Source organism: Prionailurus bengalensis, chromosome A3 (genome assembly GCF_016509475.1).
Source record: "Prionailurus bengalensis isolate Pbe53 chromosome A3, Fcat_Pben_1.1_paternal_pri, whole genome shotgun sequence".
In the NCBI taxonomy this organism is placed as follows: domain Eukaryota; kingdom Metazoa; phylum Chordata; class Mammalia; order Carnivora; family Felidae; genus Prionailurus; species Prionailurus bengalensis.
The window spans coordinates 51,716,061-51,737,344 of NC_057354.1; the positions used below are offsets into that span (position 1 = coordinate 51,716,061).

Here is a 21,284-nt window from a genome sequence, read left to right on the forward strand (position 1 = left end):
GCTCTTTCTTTTGGGGTGAATTCCTTTGTTTTGTCATTTTGAAGGGAGAAAAGGAATTAATGAGGTAGAAGAATTGAAATAAAAAAATTAAAATAAAAAAATATTGAAATTCAAAATTAAACACACACACACACACACACAAATCAAATAGATGATGCTAGATCCTAGGTGTGTTTTGGTCTGGGTGTTGAAAGTGGTTTGACAGATTCAAGAAAAAAAAGGCATAGGGGGAAGGAAATCGTTTGAGAATTTGAAAAAATGAATACACTGAGGTAGACTAAAATGAGATGATGGGGTAAAATAGAATTTGAAAACATATACACAAAAGTAAAGAATGTAGTAGAAAAAAATTAAAGAACAATATTTTTAATAAGAATTCAAAATAAATATGAATTTTTTCATTTTCCGTATTTAAGAAAAAAGAAAAGGGGGCGCCTGGGTGGCGCAGTCGGTTAAGCGTCCGACTTCAGCCGGGTCACGATCTCGCGGTCTGTGAGTTCGAGCCCCGCGTCGGGCTCTGGGCTGATGGCTCAGAGCCTGGAGCCTGTTTCCGATTCTGTCTCCCTCTCTCTCTGCCCCTCCCCCGTTCATGCTCTGTCTCTCTCTGTCCCAAAAATAAATGTTGAAAAAAAAAAAAAAAAAATTAAAAAAAGAAAAAAGAAAAGAAATGAAAAGGAAAAAAGATAAAATAAAAAAATAGTTTGAAAATTTGAAAAGGTGAATACACTATAGTAGACTAAAAAAAATGATGGAAGTAAAATAGAATTTGAAAAAACTTACATAAGAGCAAAAAAATATAGTAATAAAAATTAAATAAAAATATTTTTAATAGAAATTGAAAGTAAAAATGAAGTTTTTCTCTCTTTGCATTCAAGAAAAGGAAAAGAAATGAAAAAGAGGAAAAAAGAAAAAGAAAAAAAGGGAAATTGAGTATTTGAAAAGGTGAGTACACTGAAGTAGAGTAAAATAAAATAATGGAAGTAAAGTAGAATTTGAAAAAATTTATACAAAAGTGAAAAGTATAGTAATAAAAATTAAAGAAATATTTTTTAATAAAAATTGAAAATAAAAATGAATTTTTTCTCTTTATTCAAGAAAAAGAATTGTAAAAGAGAAAAAGGAAAAAAAAAAAGAAAATTGAATAGATGAACCTGCTAACAGATTGAAGTAGGACTGAAATTGCTTTGTTTTCCCCTAGAAGTCAGCCTATGTAGCTCTTTATAGTCCATAAATTAAGGCGGCGGTGAGACTTGTGTTCTTGAGACGAAGTTGGCCCAGTTGGGTGGGGCTCAGTGTAACAGCTGCGCTTTCCACTAGGTGGTGCTGCTAGCCTACTGGGGTGGATTGTTGCGGCGGGGCTCGTAGGTGTGTATACACATGCACGGGAGCAGTGAAAATGGCGCCACCCAGCTACCCAGTCTGTTCTCCCAGATCAGCAATTGTGCACCCGTCCCCTGTCTTCAGCTCTCATCCACTCCCTGCTTCTTCACTCTCCATGACCAGGCCCCAGGCAGCACCTCTCTCCCAAGCCTTGTCTCAGATGTGGCTGTTTTCCCTGGCACCCTACTTCTGAAGGACTGCGGCTTTGACCTGTTCCACCCCTCTGCAGGGGATCTCACCAAGCAATGGCCAAATGAGCAATGGCCAAATATCAGCTGCACCCAGGTACACCTGCTGGACCCTGTTGTTGATGGTGCCCTGAGACTGCGGCCAGGTGCCAGCCCGTCCCAGAAAATGTTCATGAGACAGTGTAGCAGCAGCACCTCAGGGATTATGGAAAATCACAATACACGTCTGGCAACAGGCTTCACCCTTAACAACCTTGCCCCAGCACCAGAGAATGTGGTTGCCTTCTGGGGTCTGCTGGAAACAGGTGGCTTCAATAGTCTCTACCAAATGTCCTTCCAGCAGTGGAACCGCTTTTCCGCATGTGGCCAGAGAACCTCCTGGACCCCACTCTGTTCCTGGGGACTCACCCTTCCCACCAGAGAACTGCCAGTTGTCGAGCTGCAGAGTTGCAGCCTTTGCGTTCCCCATGTTTACAGTATTAATGGAATTTAAACCCTCTCCTTTCTCCTTTCTCCCTTTTTAGTTTAGTCCCTGTGGCTGTTTCCAATTTTCCACTTTCTCTCCAGCTGCTTTTGGGGAGGGGTGATTTTCCCGTATTCTCCTCCCCTCCCCAGTCTCTGTCCTCTCTCCGCGCAAAAGCGGTTCCCTACCTTTCGGAGCTTCTTGCTCCCCAAGTTCAGCTCTCCACACCGTGTACCTGCTGAATTCTGTGGTTCAGGTTGTGCAGATTGTTGTGTTAATCCTCCAATCAGTTTTCTAGGTGTGTAGGATGGTTCAGTGTTGGTCTGGTTGTATTTTATGGACGTGAGACACACAGAAAGCTTCCATGCTATTCCACCATCTTGGCTCCTCCCCCAAGATAATTTTAAATAGGGGCATCTGGGTGGCTCAGTTGGTTAAGTGTCTGACTCTTGGTTTTGGCTCAGGTCATCATCTCCTGGTCTCGTGCGTTCAGGTCACATGCCAGACTGCACTGTCAGTGCAGAGCCTGCTTGGGATTCTCCGTCTCCCTCTCTCTGCATCCCTCCACTTGCACTGTCTTTGTCTTTCTCAAAATTAATAAATAAACCTTAAAAAACAACAAAATTTGGGCCCAGGGAACTAGTTCACACTATTTAAGAGTGAAGCTGGTGAATCAGTCAGGCTCCCAGTTGGAAATGGATGGCACATTCAAAGTGGGTGATATGAAGGAATTATTTACAAAGAGAGGAATTGTCCTGTCTAAGGTCTAAAGAAACCAGAAGGGGCAGGAGAGGCCACAGTTACGAGACCCTGGAGCCAGAGGGCACCATGTAGAGGGGCAGCCTGACAAGGCTGTGACCTGGGGCAAAAGGGTTCTCCTGGCCTCAGGGACCTTGTAGGAAGGAGCTGAGCAATAAACACCCTCCCACCTCCTGATTATGCTCTCTGCTGGCCAAACTCAGCAGGAAGCCCACATAGGTCAGCCTTCCATCTGCAGGGTCCAATGAATCCAGCACAGCCAGAGAGGCTAAAACTGGATGTCCTGGATCTAGTTAGTCTCTTTTCACAAAGCCAAAGACTCTGGAGAGAGCACTGTACATATGCCAGTCTCTGGAAAGTGACACACACAGTGCCCATCCTAGCCCTTCCACTACTGGCTGTGTTACCTTGGGGAGAGGTTAGATTTAACCTCATCTCTTTATCTATGTGTTAGGAATGGTACAAGTATTGAACTCTGACATTGTGCTGAAGACTGGGGAGAAGATGATACCTGAAAAGCAGTTGGCCCAATGCCAAGTAAGTGCCCAGCAGACTGGATGTTCTGATTGTTGATCTCATCTTCACCTCACAGAACCTATAATGCAGTGATTGGCAGTTCTTCCGGTTTGGTCTCATCTCAGCTGGGTGCTACACGTTTGCTATGAAATGCTTTTAGAGCTTTGAAAAAAGTAGCTGTAGACTTTGTGCTACAAACTATTACTTGGGCAAATTTAATGGATTTGAAAGCTCTATCATAACTTCCTCTATATACATCTAAAGCCTTCAGGCTTGTCAAGTGGAATGGATGGATTGAAACCACACTGAAATAAAATACAGGTAAAAATAAGGAATGGAACTGAGCACTACTGAATTCCGTAACAAGTTCTAGCTTGATGGCACTGTTACACCAAGAGAAGTCTCTTCCTTAGCCAATCCCCAACCATACCACACTTGAGCCCCAACCTCACATCTCTCAGCTCTCAAGGTCTGTGCAGAGTCGTCAACTGCATGGGACTGACATTCCTTCAGATGCTCACCTAACTGCATAGCTTGCTGCCTGGCCAGGCCAGTTTAGGTGTCCAAGAATTTAGAGAATAAATGGATTAGAAAGAGATCATGAGAGAGGGAGAGGAGGCCCGAGAAGAGAGGGATGTGATGAACATGTGGCATAGACAGGTAAGGAGGATGGCATGAGGTGGGGGATGGGAGTGGACAGAGGAGGTTGGAGGAAGGAAGGGGTTGGGGGCTTCTTCTGTGATGATACAACAGATGGGTCCACAATGAGGGGAAGGTTTGAATGGGTAAAGATGAGAGAAAGAGAGAGAGAGAGAAATAAGGCATACGGCTTTGGCCGATAACACCTTTTCAGGAGCTTCTGCTTCTGAATTCCCAACCCTTAAATCCTTCGCTGGCACAAGAAGGGATTTGAGACCAGTGTACAACCATCAGAAGGATGCCAACTCCACATTCTGCACACATTCCGCTGCTATTCTGTGGTCCTGTGATATCTATGTGCACTGGCTACAGTGGTGACAGTGACGGGCTCACTCTCATGCACTGTGCCACCCGCACAGCACTGCTTACTATCCACCCAGGGCTATCCTTGCTTTTAATTTTCACAATAATCCTGTGAAATACCATCATTACTCTCATTTTCTTTATTTAAATAAAATCTTTCATGTGAATATAACACACATACACAAAAGTGCCCACCATGTAAACACACCATGTGAGGTATAATAATACATTATCATAAGGTGAATGTCTGCATAACTTCCTCCCATGTCATGAGATTGAACACTGCCAGCCCTCAGAAGGCCTCCAATCACAAACCTCTCCCTAACTGCATACGCAATCCTCTATTTTCTAGATAAATAAACTGTGACTCAGAAATGCGATTGCTTGGGATCACACCACCTGGACCCAAAAGGAAACTTGTCATCTCCTTTACACCTCAAGCATTTTCCAGCCAACCTGCTGCTTCTAGAAACAAGACTAGGCTGTGCCTTTCCATGTGCCACTCAAGGTGTCAGCTTCACACCTGGACAAAAAGCAACTCAAGTGTCCAATGATCTGGAGAGCCCCTCACCTGAAGCCTAGATGGTGAGAAATCAGTTAGCTCCACGGCTCAAAGAAACAAGTGGCTATTTTCGTGGCAGGCTGAGAAGTAGAGGTATGAGCTGGTCCAGGCACAGTGGGGTTGAAGGAGGCAGGCTTGTTTGTGTCTATCTCTTGTGGCTCTGGTGCTCCAACAAGTATTCCTACAGAACATAAAACAAGACGATGGTGAAAAGCTTTGCTCAGGCCTTCCTGAATCACTTTTTTAAATAGCTGACTAATACACACTTCTTCCCACCATACACCCCAGCTGTGTAGATCTAAATTATTCTTCTCTGCAAGATACCTGAAGAGGCAAGAACATGGTCCTGTGTGGAACTCTGTTCTTCTCTGTTCCAGTGACTGTGGTTATTCCTTGCACTTGGGTCAGGATGAAGTTGAACTACAGTTCAGGCTCATGAAGAAGAGGCAAAGGGAAACCAGACCATCACTGTCAGAGCTTTCCAGCACAGGGATCTTTCACATATCACTCTCTGTCACTGATGGAGCCTGGACAGCCTTTATACAATCTCTCATAAAGGCCCTTCATCAACACAGTCTCAAGGGCCACCAAGCACAAAAAAAATCCTACTGTTGGTGTAACAGCAGCCTTACCTATGTCTGCATGATGGTGAAAAATATTTGGGGAAGAAGTTAACAGTGTACCTGTAGCACAATGGATAACTGGACTGGACATTTCCCTGTGCCCTTGGTCTCAAGCCTGCTACTTGCCACACTGAGCTTTGAGTCTGAAAGCCCAGAGAATCACAGAAAGTAGAGGGGCTGGGTCTGCTATTCAGCTCTTCCCCTTACAGCTTACTTTTCTGAGACTCATTTTTTTGCATCAGGAGGATGGGGATTCCTATGATTCTTCTTCATGAGGTGGTTGTGAGAACAGATGAGATCAAGTATGTGAATGTGGTTGAAGACTGTAAGATGGAGAGATTAGGAATCCCAATCAGTGCCAGCACTTCTTGCCACATGGCTGGTGGGGCTGTTCTGCCTGCATCCCCTTCCTGTGGGTGGGCTTATCACTGTGATTTTCAAAGGAGTCTGACCCTGGGAGTCCCTCCCTTCTCCATTCCCCCCACCTGATGCTGGTCAGTTCTCACCAGCTTCAGCCAAGCACCTCTCACGTCGACCCTGACCATCCAAGGACTCAGACATTTCCACTGTGGATGCATTACACAAAACACTTTGCAGGGCAGGGCTGCACAGCATATCCACTGTGCCATGTGCATTTATTTCTCTTTACAGAACAACCTAGTGACTCTTTCCTTCCACAGACCACACCTAGAAATTCCCTTCCTCCCCATCCCACAGCTATATATGTGTGTCTGTGTATACATATATATGTATATGCACATATACACATGTATATACACAAATACTTTGTATAAATGTATACACACACACAGACACACACACACTACACTTAACACAAAATAGTGGAAGCACTTCTTTTAAAATCAGGAAGACGCCTGGGTGGCTCAGTTGGAGCCAAAAAGAAGCCATTACAATGAGTAAGTAAAAGTATTAGACAAAAAGAAAGATAGGTTCAATGGAGAAGATTTTTGGAGAAACTAACTTCACTGTCAACAGTAAGATTGGAAATGATACACTGGAGCACTAACTGAGTGCTAAAGTGAAAACTAAACAAAATAAAGGGCCCCTGAAAACACTATGAGTGAATTCCCAAGTTTAAATAAATGTTGGGTACTACTTTGTTCCACTCCTTAAAGGAACAAAATTCAGGTTGGCCAGGGACTTCCTACTACTTTTCACTCCTATTAATATGATGCTTTGTTGTTGTCTTTTTCTTGTGGACAATCTTGTCAGAGATTTGCTTTAGTCTTTCAAAGCACCAGCTTTCAGTATTGATCCTTTGTTACATTGCTTATCTTTTTAATATTCCTTCCTTCCACTTTATTTATACTTACTTTGTTGTTCTTATTCCATCTTCTCTATATGTTTGGTTCACATATTTTCAGCTTCTTCCTTTCTGATAATTCAACCCCACATCTCTGTGGAAAAATTACTTCAGTTAGTTGCATAATACAAGGTCTGGCAAGTAGCATATCATCCTTTAAAGTATTTTCTAATTTCCGGTATGATTTTTTGATCTTTCAGTTATTTAAAACAATGTCAATGCTCTCAATGTATGAGTATTTACATTATCTTTTTGTTACTGACCTCTAACAATTGCACATGGTCAGAAAATGTGCTCATTTTGAAATTGGTTCTTTGAAACTTAAGACTTGATTTATGGCCTAATACATGGTTAATTGTAGGAAATGTTCTGTGCACATTTAAAGAATGTGTATTTTGTTCAGTCAACATTCCATATACTCTTATATTAAGTTTATTGTCTTGTTCAAATCTTTTATATGCTTAGTACTTTTTATGACATGATTTATTGATTACTGAAAGAGATGTATGAAAATCTCCCCTTATAATAATGACCTATTTCTGATTTTCAAAAATTATTCACACTACTTGTATTTTAGAGTTGTACTTTTTTTTCCCCTTTTTCTTTCTTTTCTTTTCTTTCTTTTTTTTTGGATATGTCTTGTCAGTGTATCTTTTTTCTCCCACTGTTTTATTTTCACTCTTTCTGTGTCCTTATGTTTTTAGAATGGCTCTTGAAAACAATTTATAGCTGAATTTTTAAAATCCACTCCAATAATCATTGCCTCAACTGGTGAGTTTAATCCATTTATATTGATTGTGATTACTGATGTAATTGGATTAACTTCTACTATCTTATTTTATATAGATTTCCTTTTTTCCCTTATTTTTTTCATGCCTTCATCGGTAGAGTCCTCTACCTCTTTTATTAGTATAGAAATTATTGTTTTTAATCTTTTGGTGGTTTATCTAGAAATTTTAACATCATGTTTAATTTAAAAGTTTGAGTTACTTTGGTAAGCAACATAATAACTTAAAACACTTTAACTTTGGGGCACCTGGATGGCTCAGCCGGTTAAGCGTCCTACGTCAGCTCTGGACATGACCTCACTGTTCGTAAGTTCGAGCCTGGCATCAGGCCCTGTGCTGACAGCTGGGAGCCTGGAGCCTGCTTCAGATTCTCCCTCCCTCTCTCTCGGCCCCTCCACTGCTTGCACTCTCTCTCTCAAAAATAAGTAAAAATTAAAAAAAAATTTTTTTTAAACAAAAGAACATTTTAACTCTAATTCTAGTTACCCCATTCCTGAGTTGCTGTTCATGTCCTGGGTTTTAGTTCTTTTCTAACCAAATTAAATATGGCTATTTTATAAGTTGCTATAGTCACATTTACCATTTTCTTTGGTGTTATCTCACCTCTTCAACTTCCAGAGAGTGTTTTGCTTCTTCCTAAAGTACATCCTTTAGAAATTCCCCTAAATGTAGTTTATTGGTAGTAAATATTTAGTTTCTCTGAAATGTCTTTATCTTGCCACTGTTCTTGAAAGATATTTTGAGGAGTAGGAAAATTCTACTTTGACAGTCATTGTTCTTTAGTACATTGAAAATATTCCACCATTTAATGGACCAGTTGTTGTTGAAAGTCATTTTTGATCTATGTTGCTGCTTTGAAATTAATCTGTCTTATCTCTGGCTGCTTTTAAGTTTCTACTCTGTCTTTGTTGTTCTTTCATATTCTATATGATGTTTTTATATCTTTGTTTTATCTTTCTATTAATTCATTCGGGTTCTTGAACTAGGGATTCATATTTTTCATCAGTTCTCAATAATTTATTCTCAATCCTTATCATTTTTTCACACATTATATCTGCCCTATTCCCTCCTTCTGGAACCCATTTAACATGTATATTAGATCTCCTTATGCTTTTTCCTTCATTTATTACATCTTTTAGATTTTTGTTTCTTTATAGGCATTCTGTATAATTTCTATAACCAATTTTCTTCTAAACCATATCCATTGAATTTCTAACTCAATATTTTCACTTCTATGAAGTTACTTTTCAAAACTTACTAGCCGCTTTTTCTATCTTTTGTTTCTTCATTATATTTCTAATGACCTTGTTTCTTTAAACCTATTGAACGTACTTTATGTTGTAATTCGGTATCTCAATTGTGAGTCAATTTCTGCTCTCACTTATAGCTTTGTGTGTGTGTGTTCACTGTGAACTCATGTTGCTCTGCACCTTATCTGAGTAAACTTCTAAGGTCTGGGATGCTTCTTCGATCAGGCACCTAAGGGTAACCAGTCTGGGACTTATTTCAACCAGATTCTCTGCTTAACTATTTTGACTGCCAACAAATTCAAGTCCCATGTCCATGTAAATGTGGACAGGTAGTTAGGAATTCCAGGAGAGATTTCCTTCCCAGAGTCAAAGCTGAGACAGGCATTCCCACTTTCTCCCTCTGCAGAGTAGGGCTTTCCCTAATTCTATCACACACACTGTCCTTCAGGAGTCCTAACTTTATGCAGGGATCACTGGTTCAATCTACCATCTTGATCGTTTCAAGTCTTTGCCTTCTGCCCCATATGCCTACCCTGGCTACTAGTGGTTGGCAGGTACCTGAGGGGAAACACTGGGCTCCAGTCCTTAATTACCCTTTTGATTTTATATTTATCATCATTTCGGGCCTTCAAGGAATTTTTTTACTTTGCCATTTGCTCAGGGGTGTGTGTGTGTGTGTGTGTGTGTGTGTGTGTGTGTGTGTTTGTGTGTGTGTGTGTGTGTGTATCCTCAACATTCTTAGCAGTACTGCACTTGGAGGATAAGTGTAGCATACCACACTGCTGGAAACAAAAATTTTCTATTTAACTTTATGTACTTTAGAAGTATTTCTTCTCTTATTCCCACAGAATTTGGATGTTGGGAGAGAAGGAAAATGCACGGCCTTGAGCCACAAGTATAATATGGGTAAAAATCTTGTATTGACTTTGTCCCCATTATCTCCCTTTGTGTAGATTACTTCCAGTCATATAGTAATAGTGGCTTAGTTTAGCCAGCCTCTCAGGTCTCCCCGAGGCTGTTTCTTTTCCAATCTGTAAACTGGCAATGATTGTAAGACCCATCTCAAAGTGCTTATAAGGATTAAATCATGCATTTAAAAATGTAGATCAGTGTCCAGTACTTAAAGCAGTTAACAAATATTAGCTATGATTATTTTCAAAAACTTCTTTCTCTAATATTGCCTGGTTATTTGAAGTCCAGATACGCTTTAGAATTTTTTTTTCAATTTCTAAAAAGAATTCTTTTAGAATTCTGACTGAAATTAATTTTGGTTGAAATATAGGAAGTAATTTGGGGAGATCTGACATCTCAACAAAATCAAGTCTCTTCATCCAGAAACATGGTATATCATTAAGTCTTCTTTGATATTCCTCAGCAAACATTTGGCAGTCCCTCATTTAGGTTCTGAACATTTCTATCATGTTTGTTTCATATTTTATAAAAGTTTATTAAATTATTAAATGCATTATAAATAAAAACAATTTCTAATTATTTATTGCTGGAATATATAAAAGCTTTTGCTTTTAATATGTTTATTTTACAATTGGGTATCTTGATGAAGTTTTGTAAGAATCTTACCATTTTCCGGATAATCACATTTATCTGCAAATGATTGTTTTTTTCCTTTCCCAAAGTTACACTTCCTCACTGGACTCCTTAATTTTATTCCTAACCTTAAGCATGTATGTAGTGCTTCATAAATTTGTTGTTGATTTCACATTCCTTTAAGCATATATCAGGGATAGCAGTTGAATTATAACCTTTTAGGCATTTATTAAGACTGTGTGACTTTCCCCCTTTATTATAAAAATACACTAAAATATATTATTCTTACCAGAAAGCCAACTTTGTATTTCTTTTTTTTATAGTCAATATTTTACTTTATTTTTTTAATATGAAATTTATTGTCAAATTGGTTTCCATACAACACCCAGTGCTCATCCCAATAGGTGCCCTCCTCAATACCCATCACCCACCCACCCCTCCCTCCCCCCCCCATAAACCCTCAGTTTGTTCTCAGTTTTTAGAAGTCTCTTATGTTTTGGTTCCCTCCCTCTCTAACCATTCTTTTTCCTTCCCCTCCCCCATGGTAGAACACCATTATGTTAAGTTTCTCAGGATCCACATATGAGTGAAAACATATGGAGTCCGTCCTTCTCTGTATGACTTATTTCACTTAGCATAACACTCTCCATTTCCATCCACGTTGCTACAAAAGGTCATATTTCATTCTTTCTCATTGCCACGTAGTATTCCATTGTGTATATAAACCACAATTTCCAACTTTGTATTTCTAGAATGCATGCTAGCCTACTTGGTCATGGATTGTTCTGGTGATACATGGTTGGTATTGACTTGTTCATAATTCTTTAGACTTTTTAATCTGTTAAATTCTTTCCTACTTCCTTTGACAATTTTTGCTACTGGGTTCATGCTAACTGTATAAAATGAATTAGGATACTTTTTCTACATTCTGGGACAGTTTGAACAGCTTTAAATACTTTCACCTTAAAACGTTAAAACAATTCTCCTGTAAAACACCTGGACTTGATGTCATTTTTAAAAAGAATTTTGGGATGCCTGGGTGGCTCAGTCGGTTAAGTGTCCGACTCTTGATTTTGGCTCAGATCATGATCTCATGGTTGTGAGATCAAGCTCTGTGTAGAATTCTGCACTGACAGCACAGAACCTGCTTGGGGTTCTCTCTCTCCCTCTCTCTCTGCACCTCCCCTGCTCCCCACATGCATGCACACACTCTGTCTCAAAATAAATAAACTTAAAAAGAATTCTTCCATAATTTTATCAAAGACTTCAATGATTTTCTATTGCATATTTCTTAATTTTTTTAGTGTTTATTTTTGAGAGAGAGAGAGACAAGAGTGTGAGTGGGGGAGGGTCAGAGAGAGAAGGAGACACAGAATCTGAAGCAGGCTCCAGGCTCCAAGCTGTCAGCACAGAGCCCGATGTGGGGCTCAACTCACAAACTGTGAGATCATGACCTGAGCCGAAGTTGACACTTAACGAACTGAGATACCCAAATGTCCCATATTGCATATTTCTTGATATGATTTTTATAAATTGTTTTCTAGAAAATAGTTTATTTCATCCAGATTTTCAAATTTATCAGAACAGGGTAATAAAGAATTTAAAATATTTAAAAAAAACTTTTATTTATCCTAATAAATATTTTTATTCTTTACAAGTTCCTGGCTTCTATTTTTTGGCTATGACTATGTATTTTCTTTTTCTTCTTCAGTGTTTTGAGAATATTGATCCTGCCTTTAATACTAGTTACCTTGACATTTTTGACAAACATGACTTTATCCTTCTTTTCTCTGTCAAAGGTAATTTTGATATGGAACATTTTGACTCTATTTCTCATGAAAATATGGAAGAATTTACTCACTAGCTCTTCCATCTGTGCTTCAATCTCTGGGCTCCATTAATTCTCAGTTTTTAACATCAGTTTATATAGTTTATCCAAATATCACTAAATTATTGCTTTTCCCATTTTTTTATCCTTTTGAAAAATTTAACACTTCACTCCATTTTACAAATTTACAATAATTAATTACATTTATTTATGCTTATGTGATTTCAGTTTCACTAGTCTTGTGGTATGAGGTGGATTTAATAAATCCAATTTCCCTTCATGTCTAAGTTGGTTGGAATGATCTAAGTAAGCAGCTTCTTGTCTCAAGACATGGTATCCTTTCTAAACACTTACATATCTGAAAATGTCTTTCTTCCATTGTCTTCATCTGTGAAAGCATCTTCACTAGGTATAAATTCTTTAAGTAAAACTTTCCCTCTCCAAAACATGAGAGGGTAGTTTCCTATCAACTTCTGGCATTGCATGAGGCTAACTTGGTTTTGCTTCTCTTGCAGGTAACTGGCTTTTGTTTGTTCTTGCCTTTATCCTCATAATACTTAGAATTAAATTACAGTTCATTTTTAAATTATAGGATGCATCTAATTATAGAATGCTTTTCTCATTGATTTTTCTGGAACACGATGTGCTCTTTCAATCCATACATGCAGATCTTTCTTTGGTGCCCCAAAATCTTTGTTCAATTATATCTCTGAGCAGTACTTTTGCTCTATCTGTTCTGTTCTTTTCTTCAGAAACATCAAATACGCCAGGCTCAAGTGCCAACCTTTGCTCTTCCATCGGCTGTCCACTCTCTCGTTGGTACCATCTCAAGGTACTTGTGAGAGCTACTCTTTTTTCTCGTGACACTGATTCTATCTTTTGCCATATCAGTGATGGTATATTTTTGTGTCTGCTGTGCATTTCTCCTTCTGCATTCTTTAGTTCCTAAAAGTGTCACCATACTCAACCTGTTCTCTCTTTATGGCTTTCTGTTTCTGCTTCACAAACAGCACATTTTTTATACTCATCTGAAGAGGCCCAAGCGTTTCCTGAAAACTTCTCCATTTCTGGAAATGAGAATATATACTGATACAGCATCATTTAGGACAATGCTCCTTTTCTGTGTTTCTGAGTATTCTGTCCCAACTCCCACCATCTCCATCCACCTCACCCAGACCTGTGGCTACTTCACCCATCTTGGGTTATATAGCAAGAGATATCCCTGGGTGTTGGGAGACGAAGATATTTTTATGTTTTTTTTTTAAACCCATCTATGGTACATATATAGTTTGGCGATGATTAAATTATTTTGGAAAAAATAATAGAAAAAATTCTTTACTCTGTGAACAGCACAATAAAAAATCAGTTTTTGTGAATCTAGGATATACACAAAAGTTATGGTATGAGGATAGCAGTTAAAACTTATATACTTTTGGGGCGCCTGGGTGGCTCAGGTGGTTAAGCTTCCGACTTTGGCTCAAGGTCATGATCTTACGGTTTGTGGGTTCCAGCCCCACGTTGGGCTCTGTGCTGAGGCTCGGAGCCTGGAGTCTGCTTCTTATTCTGTGTCTGTCTCCCTCTCTCTCTCTACCCCTTGCCTCCATTCATGCTCTCTCTCTCTCTCTCAAAAATAAACATTAAAAAGATTTTTTTTAACTTATATACTTTTGCTTCTGAAAGGGGAAATTGTTGATATTTTGAGAAAGAATGACAACATGATCTAATCCTCTTTCCCACATAAACACCAATTTTATTCCAAATAATCACATAATTTAAAAAATTTTCCTAAAACACTCTTACAAAAAGTAACCCCAGTATCACTAATTCTGGAAATTCCATTTTGTACATTAGTAAGTACTACCTTAACTGAACTGAAACAGTCCAAAAATTCCATAGCTTCTATAGATTCAACTTAAAAGTGAAAAAAAATTATATTTTTCATGATAAATGATGCTACTGATAACTTTACTTGGTAGACTTTTAGTTACTTTGGTGATTTTTACAATCTTACAAATAAGCAACACATATATAATTTATATAAAATAATATTAAGCTATTCTAATGGCTTGCACTGGAGGCCAAGGAGTTGCATTTTGTTAAACCCAAATTGAACAGAGTTGAATTTAAGTTAATACAGAGAAAGGCATGCTCTGGATGTGTTGTCCTTTGCATTTCTTGAAGCATCAGATGAATTGTAAAAAGTTCAAAGAGCTTCTTATTACTCCTGGAAGAGAATGAATACATTAACTTAATTGCACACACTTAGGGAGTTTATCTGGAATGGCAATGAGCAATCATTTACTTGTAAATATGGGCAAATGGCACCTGGTTTTCAAAATAGTGCAGAAAATACGTAACTAAAGGATTAATACGTCAAGGCAAACAAAAAGGGGTTTTAGGACCGAAGCCTAAAGTGGAAAACTATTCAAGGAAAAAAAGAATATGCTCTATGATCCTGAAAACTGAACCCTATTCACCATTAAAATGCTTGAGAACATTTCCTTCCTCACAGTTAGAAAAATTAAAATACTTGATCATCTTATTTTAAGTAAGTAGCAGAACATTGGGTTACCTTTTGACTTAGGTCAAAAATACCTTTTCAACCAACCTACCTGTAATTATCAGTCAGTAATTTCATTTTCAATCAGAATAATATCTGAAACATTTTTCTTATTTCCTTGTCTATATATATTTACCTCCTGAAAGAAATTATCAAATAACCTATATAACCACCTGCTAAATACAAAATGATTCACATCTTTGTGGTTTTAAAGATTTACTTCAAGACTTGCTTGAGCGTCAGCTATTCCCAGCCCTCCATTTAGAGATTTGTTCTAGCTCTTTCTCTCAGTCTGAAATGAATGTAAACTATAAAACACATCGAGAATAGTAAAATGCTTTGGCTCAAGGATATACTTGCACTTTGGGAATACATAAACATAAACCCGTGAATTAAGAGCCAAGACCAAATTAAACCCAAGTAATGTTACTGCAGCTTCAAGGCACTACAGGTAAACTACAACATGTCTTCCTGAGAATTTACTGATTACAAATCAAGATAACCATGGTACCGTCAGTCTGCAAATAAAGGAAGAAAATTAATTGATAAGTTTACCTGACATTTGTCCCAAACTAATAATGTATGAGGTTTTATTTTGACAATTAATAACTTACTGTGGTGTGGTACAGTGTACTAAGCACCAAGCAGAACATGTGGACCTACTAGCACACATCTACAAATAATTTTAAGATGTATTATATTTACTATTCAAGTACACCAAGGCCAGATAAAATACCTAGGTTCATTACCATGCAAATCACAGGGGAGAGGAAAGGAATGGGGCAGTGGAGCTGAACCAAAATCAAAATTTTACCATTATAAACATGGGATGAGTCAGGTGTTTAATTTGCCTCAAAAGAAACACCAGAAAATACCTCAAGATTAGGAAAATAACGCTTAAAATCTATGTCCTTTATTTATAATTTAGTAACTGGTTATATCGAAGTTTGCATCAGGGGAAAGAAGAAGAAATGCAAAAGCCCTTAATTCTCACAATAAAATCCAAATTAGTGGCGTAACAAGCCCATAATTCTGCTTCGTTCTAATTCCCTAAATTCGTTTCAATACATCAATAAGGATTTGCATATATACTTTTATTACCTTTTTTATTTTCACCTGTGGTATTAGAGTATCCGTGTGCAGTAAGTCACTCTGATACTACCACCTAGTTGCTAAAAACTGCTCTTATTTTTACATACCCTGTGGTACTTAAAGTTTGTTTAGCAGAAATGAACTATGGAAACAAGACATTTCTAGATGGATACTCCAATTCTCATCCGTTACTGAGTATGTATCTTAGACATGCATTAATATTTTATGATTCTCAAGTTTCTACATCACAATAATACATCTTTCAATACAAAATTTTAGAAATAAAAAAATCTTACTTGATTTTGGAAAGTTTCTGCAGAATAATACTGAGCTTTTCTAGTATTTGAAGATCAAGCTTAGGGGTTCGAAGCAGCACTGAGCAAGTACGAAAAAATAAAGTGTTGCTACAGGCTTCCAGGAAAGGCTGCAAAGATTCTGCAAAACAAATTACCAGTGCTTTACTGTTAGGGAGTAGATAAAAAAAAAAATTAAAAACAAAATAAACCTGAAGTATATGGGGCTATTCATAAATATTGGTTTGGATTTTCATTCTTTTCATACTTTGGGCAAAAATATCATCACTTGAAAAATTAAAGTCTCCACTGGGTCTTGTTGAACAATGCAAACCAAAAATAAGATTATTTTCCCTAATATCCAACTTCCATTAGTGAGCACTTAGCAGAAATTCCATGCTTGAAAGAATCGGGGAAAGTCATTTCTTCAGTAAGTTCATAATAGTAGACTGAGTTTAAACAATTAGCAATAAGAAATATTTTTGGAACAGCAATTTTTTAAAAAACCCTACCTTTAAGAATTTCATTTGTGTGTTAATGACAATTTACATAATCAATGGCTAGGGAATAACGTTTTAACATAAGAGCAAAAGGGTGAAAAGACTGAAAATATTACAAAATAAAAAATTTTTCACGTCTATGTAAAAAAAAATTACAAAACTTAAAAAGCAAAAAGTTCTAAAAAACAAAAGCAAAAAAAAAAAAAAAAGGAAATCTCAAACTTGAGGCAGAGGGATTGGGAGGAAATCCTCTTGTAATATATTTGCCAGAAGATTGATACTTTTTTTTTTTAGACTGATACTATTTTTAAAAAAGCTTTTATAATCAGTAAGAAAAAGATGGACCTAATATTTTTTTTTAGTAATGAGCAAAGGGCATAAGCAAGCAATCATGACAGAATAAATATAGAAAACATATTCAACCTTAGGAGGAATAAAATAATTAGAACTTGGCAAATGTGTATCAAAAGTCTTGAAAGGGTATATCCTTCGATTCAGCAATTCTGCCTCTAAGCCTGTGTCGGAATCAGATGTATGCAGAGGTTTGTGCATATGGGCCACAGAAAAGTCTGTAATAGTGAGAACTGAAAGCTCTGCTAAAGTGGTTATGAGCTGAACACAGTAACGTATAAACACACTAAGATGCACATCGCTAGTGGGGCACCTGGGTGGCTCAATTGGTTAGGTGACCGACTTCAGCTCAGGGCATGATCTCCTAGTTTGTGAGTTCCAGCCCTGCATCGGGCTCTGTGCTGACAGCTCAGAGCTGGAGCCTACTTCAGATTCTGTTCTCCCCCTCTCTCTACCCTTCCCCTGCTCACGCTCTGTGTCTCTGTCTCTCAATAATAATAAACATTAAAAAAAAAGATGTACATCACTAGTATTGGTAATTAGGGGGGCTTGAAAAGAAGCAAAAATCAGAGATTTTTAGACCATACATTATCTATCGCCTTTAAAATAGGTAAATTCCCGTGTAAAAAGCCTCTGTAAAATTCAGAGGCTACCACAGTAAATACAGGACTTTATTTCACACAGGTAAATAAGTCCATAGATACAAAGGACAAAAAAATATGAGAGCTTTGTATAATCATTATTTTTGAATCCACAAGAACAGCTTGAAAGACTGTCTTTACTGAGCAAAATATTCAATAATGAAACCAACGAAATCCATACTAGTAAAGTCAGAAGAATGTTGTGATAACAGATGAGAGGTGATACAGGCTGGCAATGGAGTATGATGACAATGGTCACGTGTCCTCTGCATATTACCATGTGGTAAAAAGTAGGAGAAAAAAATTAATACTTTCCCCAGTATTACAGCAGTCTAACCCAAGTATGGACTAAACTGACTTCACCAAGTCCTGTGTTATGTGTGTGTGTGTGTGTGTGTTTGTGTGTGTGTGTATGCCTATGTGTGTGTGTGCATGCATGTGTATCTCAGTTATAGAATCTTTTTTTTTATTTGATAAAGAATATGAATGTTTAATAAACCAATATTCAAAATAATTACACACATCTGTTTTCACTTTATGTGAATTAAAAAAAATCACATTGTGACAAATCTTATAACCTTAACTTAAAATACACGAATATTAACATTTACTAATATATTTACACATCTTATTTACATCATCAACAAATCTGATGAAAAACAGCATATGTTATTTTAACACAGCAGGTTTTGATCAGTCTTTGAAAATTGATCCAGGAATGTGCACTGCATTTAGTTAAAAAACATTTCAACCTTTCTGAACTCCTAGAAGTTACCTACTCACACAAAATATTCCAAAGCCTCTGTTTAAAAATTAAACAAAAACAGGAGCAGCTGTATTTCATCTTAAAAGACTATAAAACGGGGGCGCCTGGGTGGCGTAGTCGGTTAAGCGTCAGACTTCAGCCAGGTCACGATCTCGCGGTCCGCGAGTTCGAGTTCGAGCCCCGCGTCGGGCTCTGGGCTGATGGCTCAGAGCCTGGAGCCTGTTTCCGATTCTGTGTCTCCCTCTCTCTCTGCCCCTCCCCCGTTCATGCTCTGTCTCTCTCTGTCCCAAAAATAAATAAACGTTGAAAAAAAAAAAAAGACTATAAAACTGCTTTGTTTAAAAATATGAAAATTCTTACGGTATTTTTTAAGTGTATGCTTTTACTTTTTGCATCAAAATTATTTAAATGAACATTAAGCATCTAATAAAGTTATAAATATTCTATCATCTGTGATATTGTGTACTTCATGATTTGAAACAGCTACAAATTAGTTCTCATATAATACCTTTATGAGGTAGGGCCGGTAGTAATCCCATTTTACAAAGGAGGAAAATGAGATGTGCCTATATGCTACTGAAAAGACTGAAGTTAAATTTCTTTTCTTAAAAACCACACTTTCTTATTAGCCTACCTAATTTCTTTTACAAGTGAAAAGGCCTGTTTCAAAGCAGGGGACTGGAGAGGTTGGGAGGAGTGTGTCATTCAAGTATTTCTCAGCAAAGTAACTTTTATGTTGGATACTTAATTAAGGGGGGAAAAATTAGGATTATGGGTTACCTGAATGCATCTGCCTAATCAATGGAAGTTACTAACAGAACTGCAAAATCCTTCACCAACATGGTACTTTCTGCTTTTTAATTTTTCCTGAAGTCGAAATACTGTTTCTTTTTTACTCAGAGGTCTTCTAAAATTAAGATCTGAATTATAATCCTGATGGTACACCAAGAGCTCTTTAGTGCATTTTACTGCTCTAAACTTTAATTAGATACCAATATATTTCCTACCACTGACGACTAGGTAAGTTAATAAAACATTATAAAAATACATTAAAAAAAATGAATTGAGATCTCTTCTCAGGTTCGTCTCTGCACAAAGATGTTTCTGTAAACACTTTTAAACCAGTATCTTAAAATTCCAAATTATTCAAGTATCTCTTTAAACATATGTCTACACATTAGTAAAAATTGGGGCAAATATGTAAAGTCTTGAAATTCTCATCTGTAATTCCATGGAAATCATTTACAAAAAACTATTTGCCTTTTTTTAAAGCCTTCTCAATACCATTTCTTGAGAGGCAGAATTCCATCTTGCATTACTATTACTTTGCATTGCAAGTTTTAGCAATTTCTATTGGGTATTTAAACTAATTTTTCCTGAATTCTCCCTTCCCATTTTCTCCCTCTCATCATTGCATAATTGTCACACTGTTACTAGCTGACAAACACTAGGGCTAGTGAGACTCATCATTCTAAGAAATTAAGTTAAAGTCATGGCACTTTTTCTTCATTGCAAATGCTAAATACAAGGCCAAATTCACCTTCCAATAAGGAGTTTCTTAAATGTGCTCCCAATAGAGGGGTGGGGGTGGGAGAGAAGCTCCACTGCTACAATATAAACATACCAGAAAAGAAGATCCAAAGAACCGTGAATCAAATACAAGCAAGCATAATTCTTAAGATAGTTCTATTATCCTGGGAAGGGAGGATCAGTTACAGAATCTTCTTCAAGAATGAAATATAGGTTACAAATATAGCACACATAATCTACAAATAGCATTAAAAACAGCTTCATTAAAAGCAGCTTCATTAAAAAAATGCACACAGTTTTATTTCAGATCCTAAGACATATGATTCATGTCAACTCTGAACAGGAAAGTTATATATATGGCTAATATACTTGAAATTAATGGGTAAAGAACAATCATATAAGTCACTGCCGGAAAGACCACTGAGGGTTCTTAACATACCTATAATTTACAATATTGATGTTTTCAATTTAAAAGCGTAGAAACCACATAAGAAAACTATAATGGTTTTTTGTATAGTAGACCCTTCAACTCGGATTTGAACTACACAGGTCCACTTACACACAATTTTTTTTCAATAAACAGTGCAGTACTATAAATGTATTTTCTCTTTCTTATGATAGTCTTAGTAACATTTTTTTCTTTAGCTTACTTTATTGTAATAATACAGCACATAATACATATAACATACAAACTATGTGTTAACCAACTGCTTACATTATCCGTAAGACTTCCAGTCAACAGTAGGCTACTAGTAGTTAAGTTTTAGGGGAGTTAGTTAGAAGTTCTATGCAGATTTTCAACTGCTTGGGGGGTGGGTAGTGTAAAGGCATGAAAGAGTGTATCTTCCTTTATTTTACTACACTGTAAATGTAAATCAAGTCTTGGAATGAACAAAGCACACACATTTAAGGGCTATTCCTAAAAGCCCCAAGTAAATATTGCCAAATAAAAATGAACTTCCTTGTATGACTTCTATAATGGGAAAAAAAACACAAGACCATCCAAAAACTTTAATACATCAGCATACTTAAAATGTGAAGCTTGTACAGATCTTTTACAAGTAAAAGAGATTCACTGGTTTGATTTCCAGTCACTCTTAAACCTATGAGAAAGCCATAAAATAAAGAGAAAGGAAATTCTGGAATTCTTTATGTACTGGGTTAGGTTTAACTGTATGACTGAAACTCTACAGTTTTAACATTTTTCAATTCTACAATGTTCAAATTAAACACATATTTTTAAGCTTAGAAGAACTTCAATTTGAATAAAGGTGGCTAGTACAAGAGTGGGAAAAAAAATTGAAGGCCCAAAAGGCCAGGTGA

General features: G+C 37.2%; 1 protein-coding gene and 1 long non-coding RNA gene across 5 annotated transcripts in view; both read right to left on the reverse strand.

The window, feature by feature from the left end:
* Window positions 1–4,433: 4,433 nt before the first annotated feature.
* Window positions 4,434–10,699, reverse strand: LOC122497562. Its single transcript, XR_006301138.1, has 2 exons — window positions 6,828–10,699; window positions 4,434–5,051 (listed from the first exon to the last, which is right to left on the reverse strand). It is a non-coding gene; the product is annotated as an uncharacterized LOC122497562 (long non-coding RNA).
* Window positions 10,700–13,957: 3,258 nt separating this feature from the next.
* CCDC138 (coiled-coil domain containing 138) overlaps window positions 13,958–21,284 on the reverse strand; it is a 139,048-nt gene continuing 131,721 nt past the window's right edge. For all 4 annotated transcript variants that reach the window (XM_043553176.1, XM_043604768.1, XM_043553175.1 and 1 more), the window contains 2 exons: window positions 16,177–16,315; window positions 13,958–14,452 (listed from right to left, as the gene is read on the reverse strand). In XM_043553176.1, the coding sequence (XP_043409111.1) occupies window positions 14,287–14,452; window positions 16,177–16,315 (305 nt within the window). In that variant the 3' untranslated portion in view covers window positions 13,958–14,286. The remainder of the gene's footprint in view (window positions 14,453–16,176; window positions 16,316–21,284) is intronic.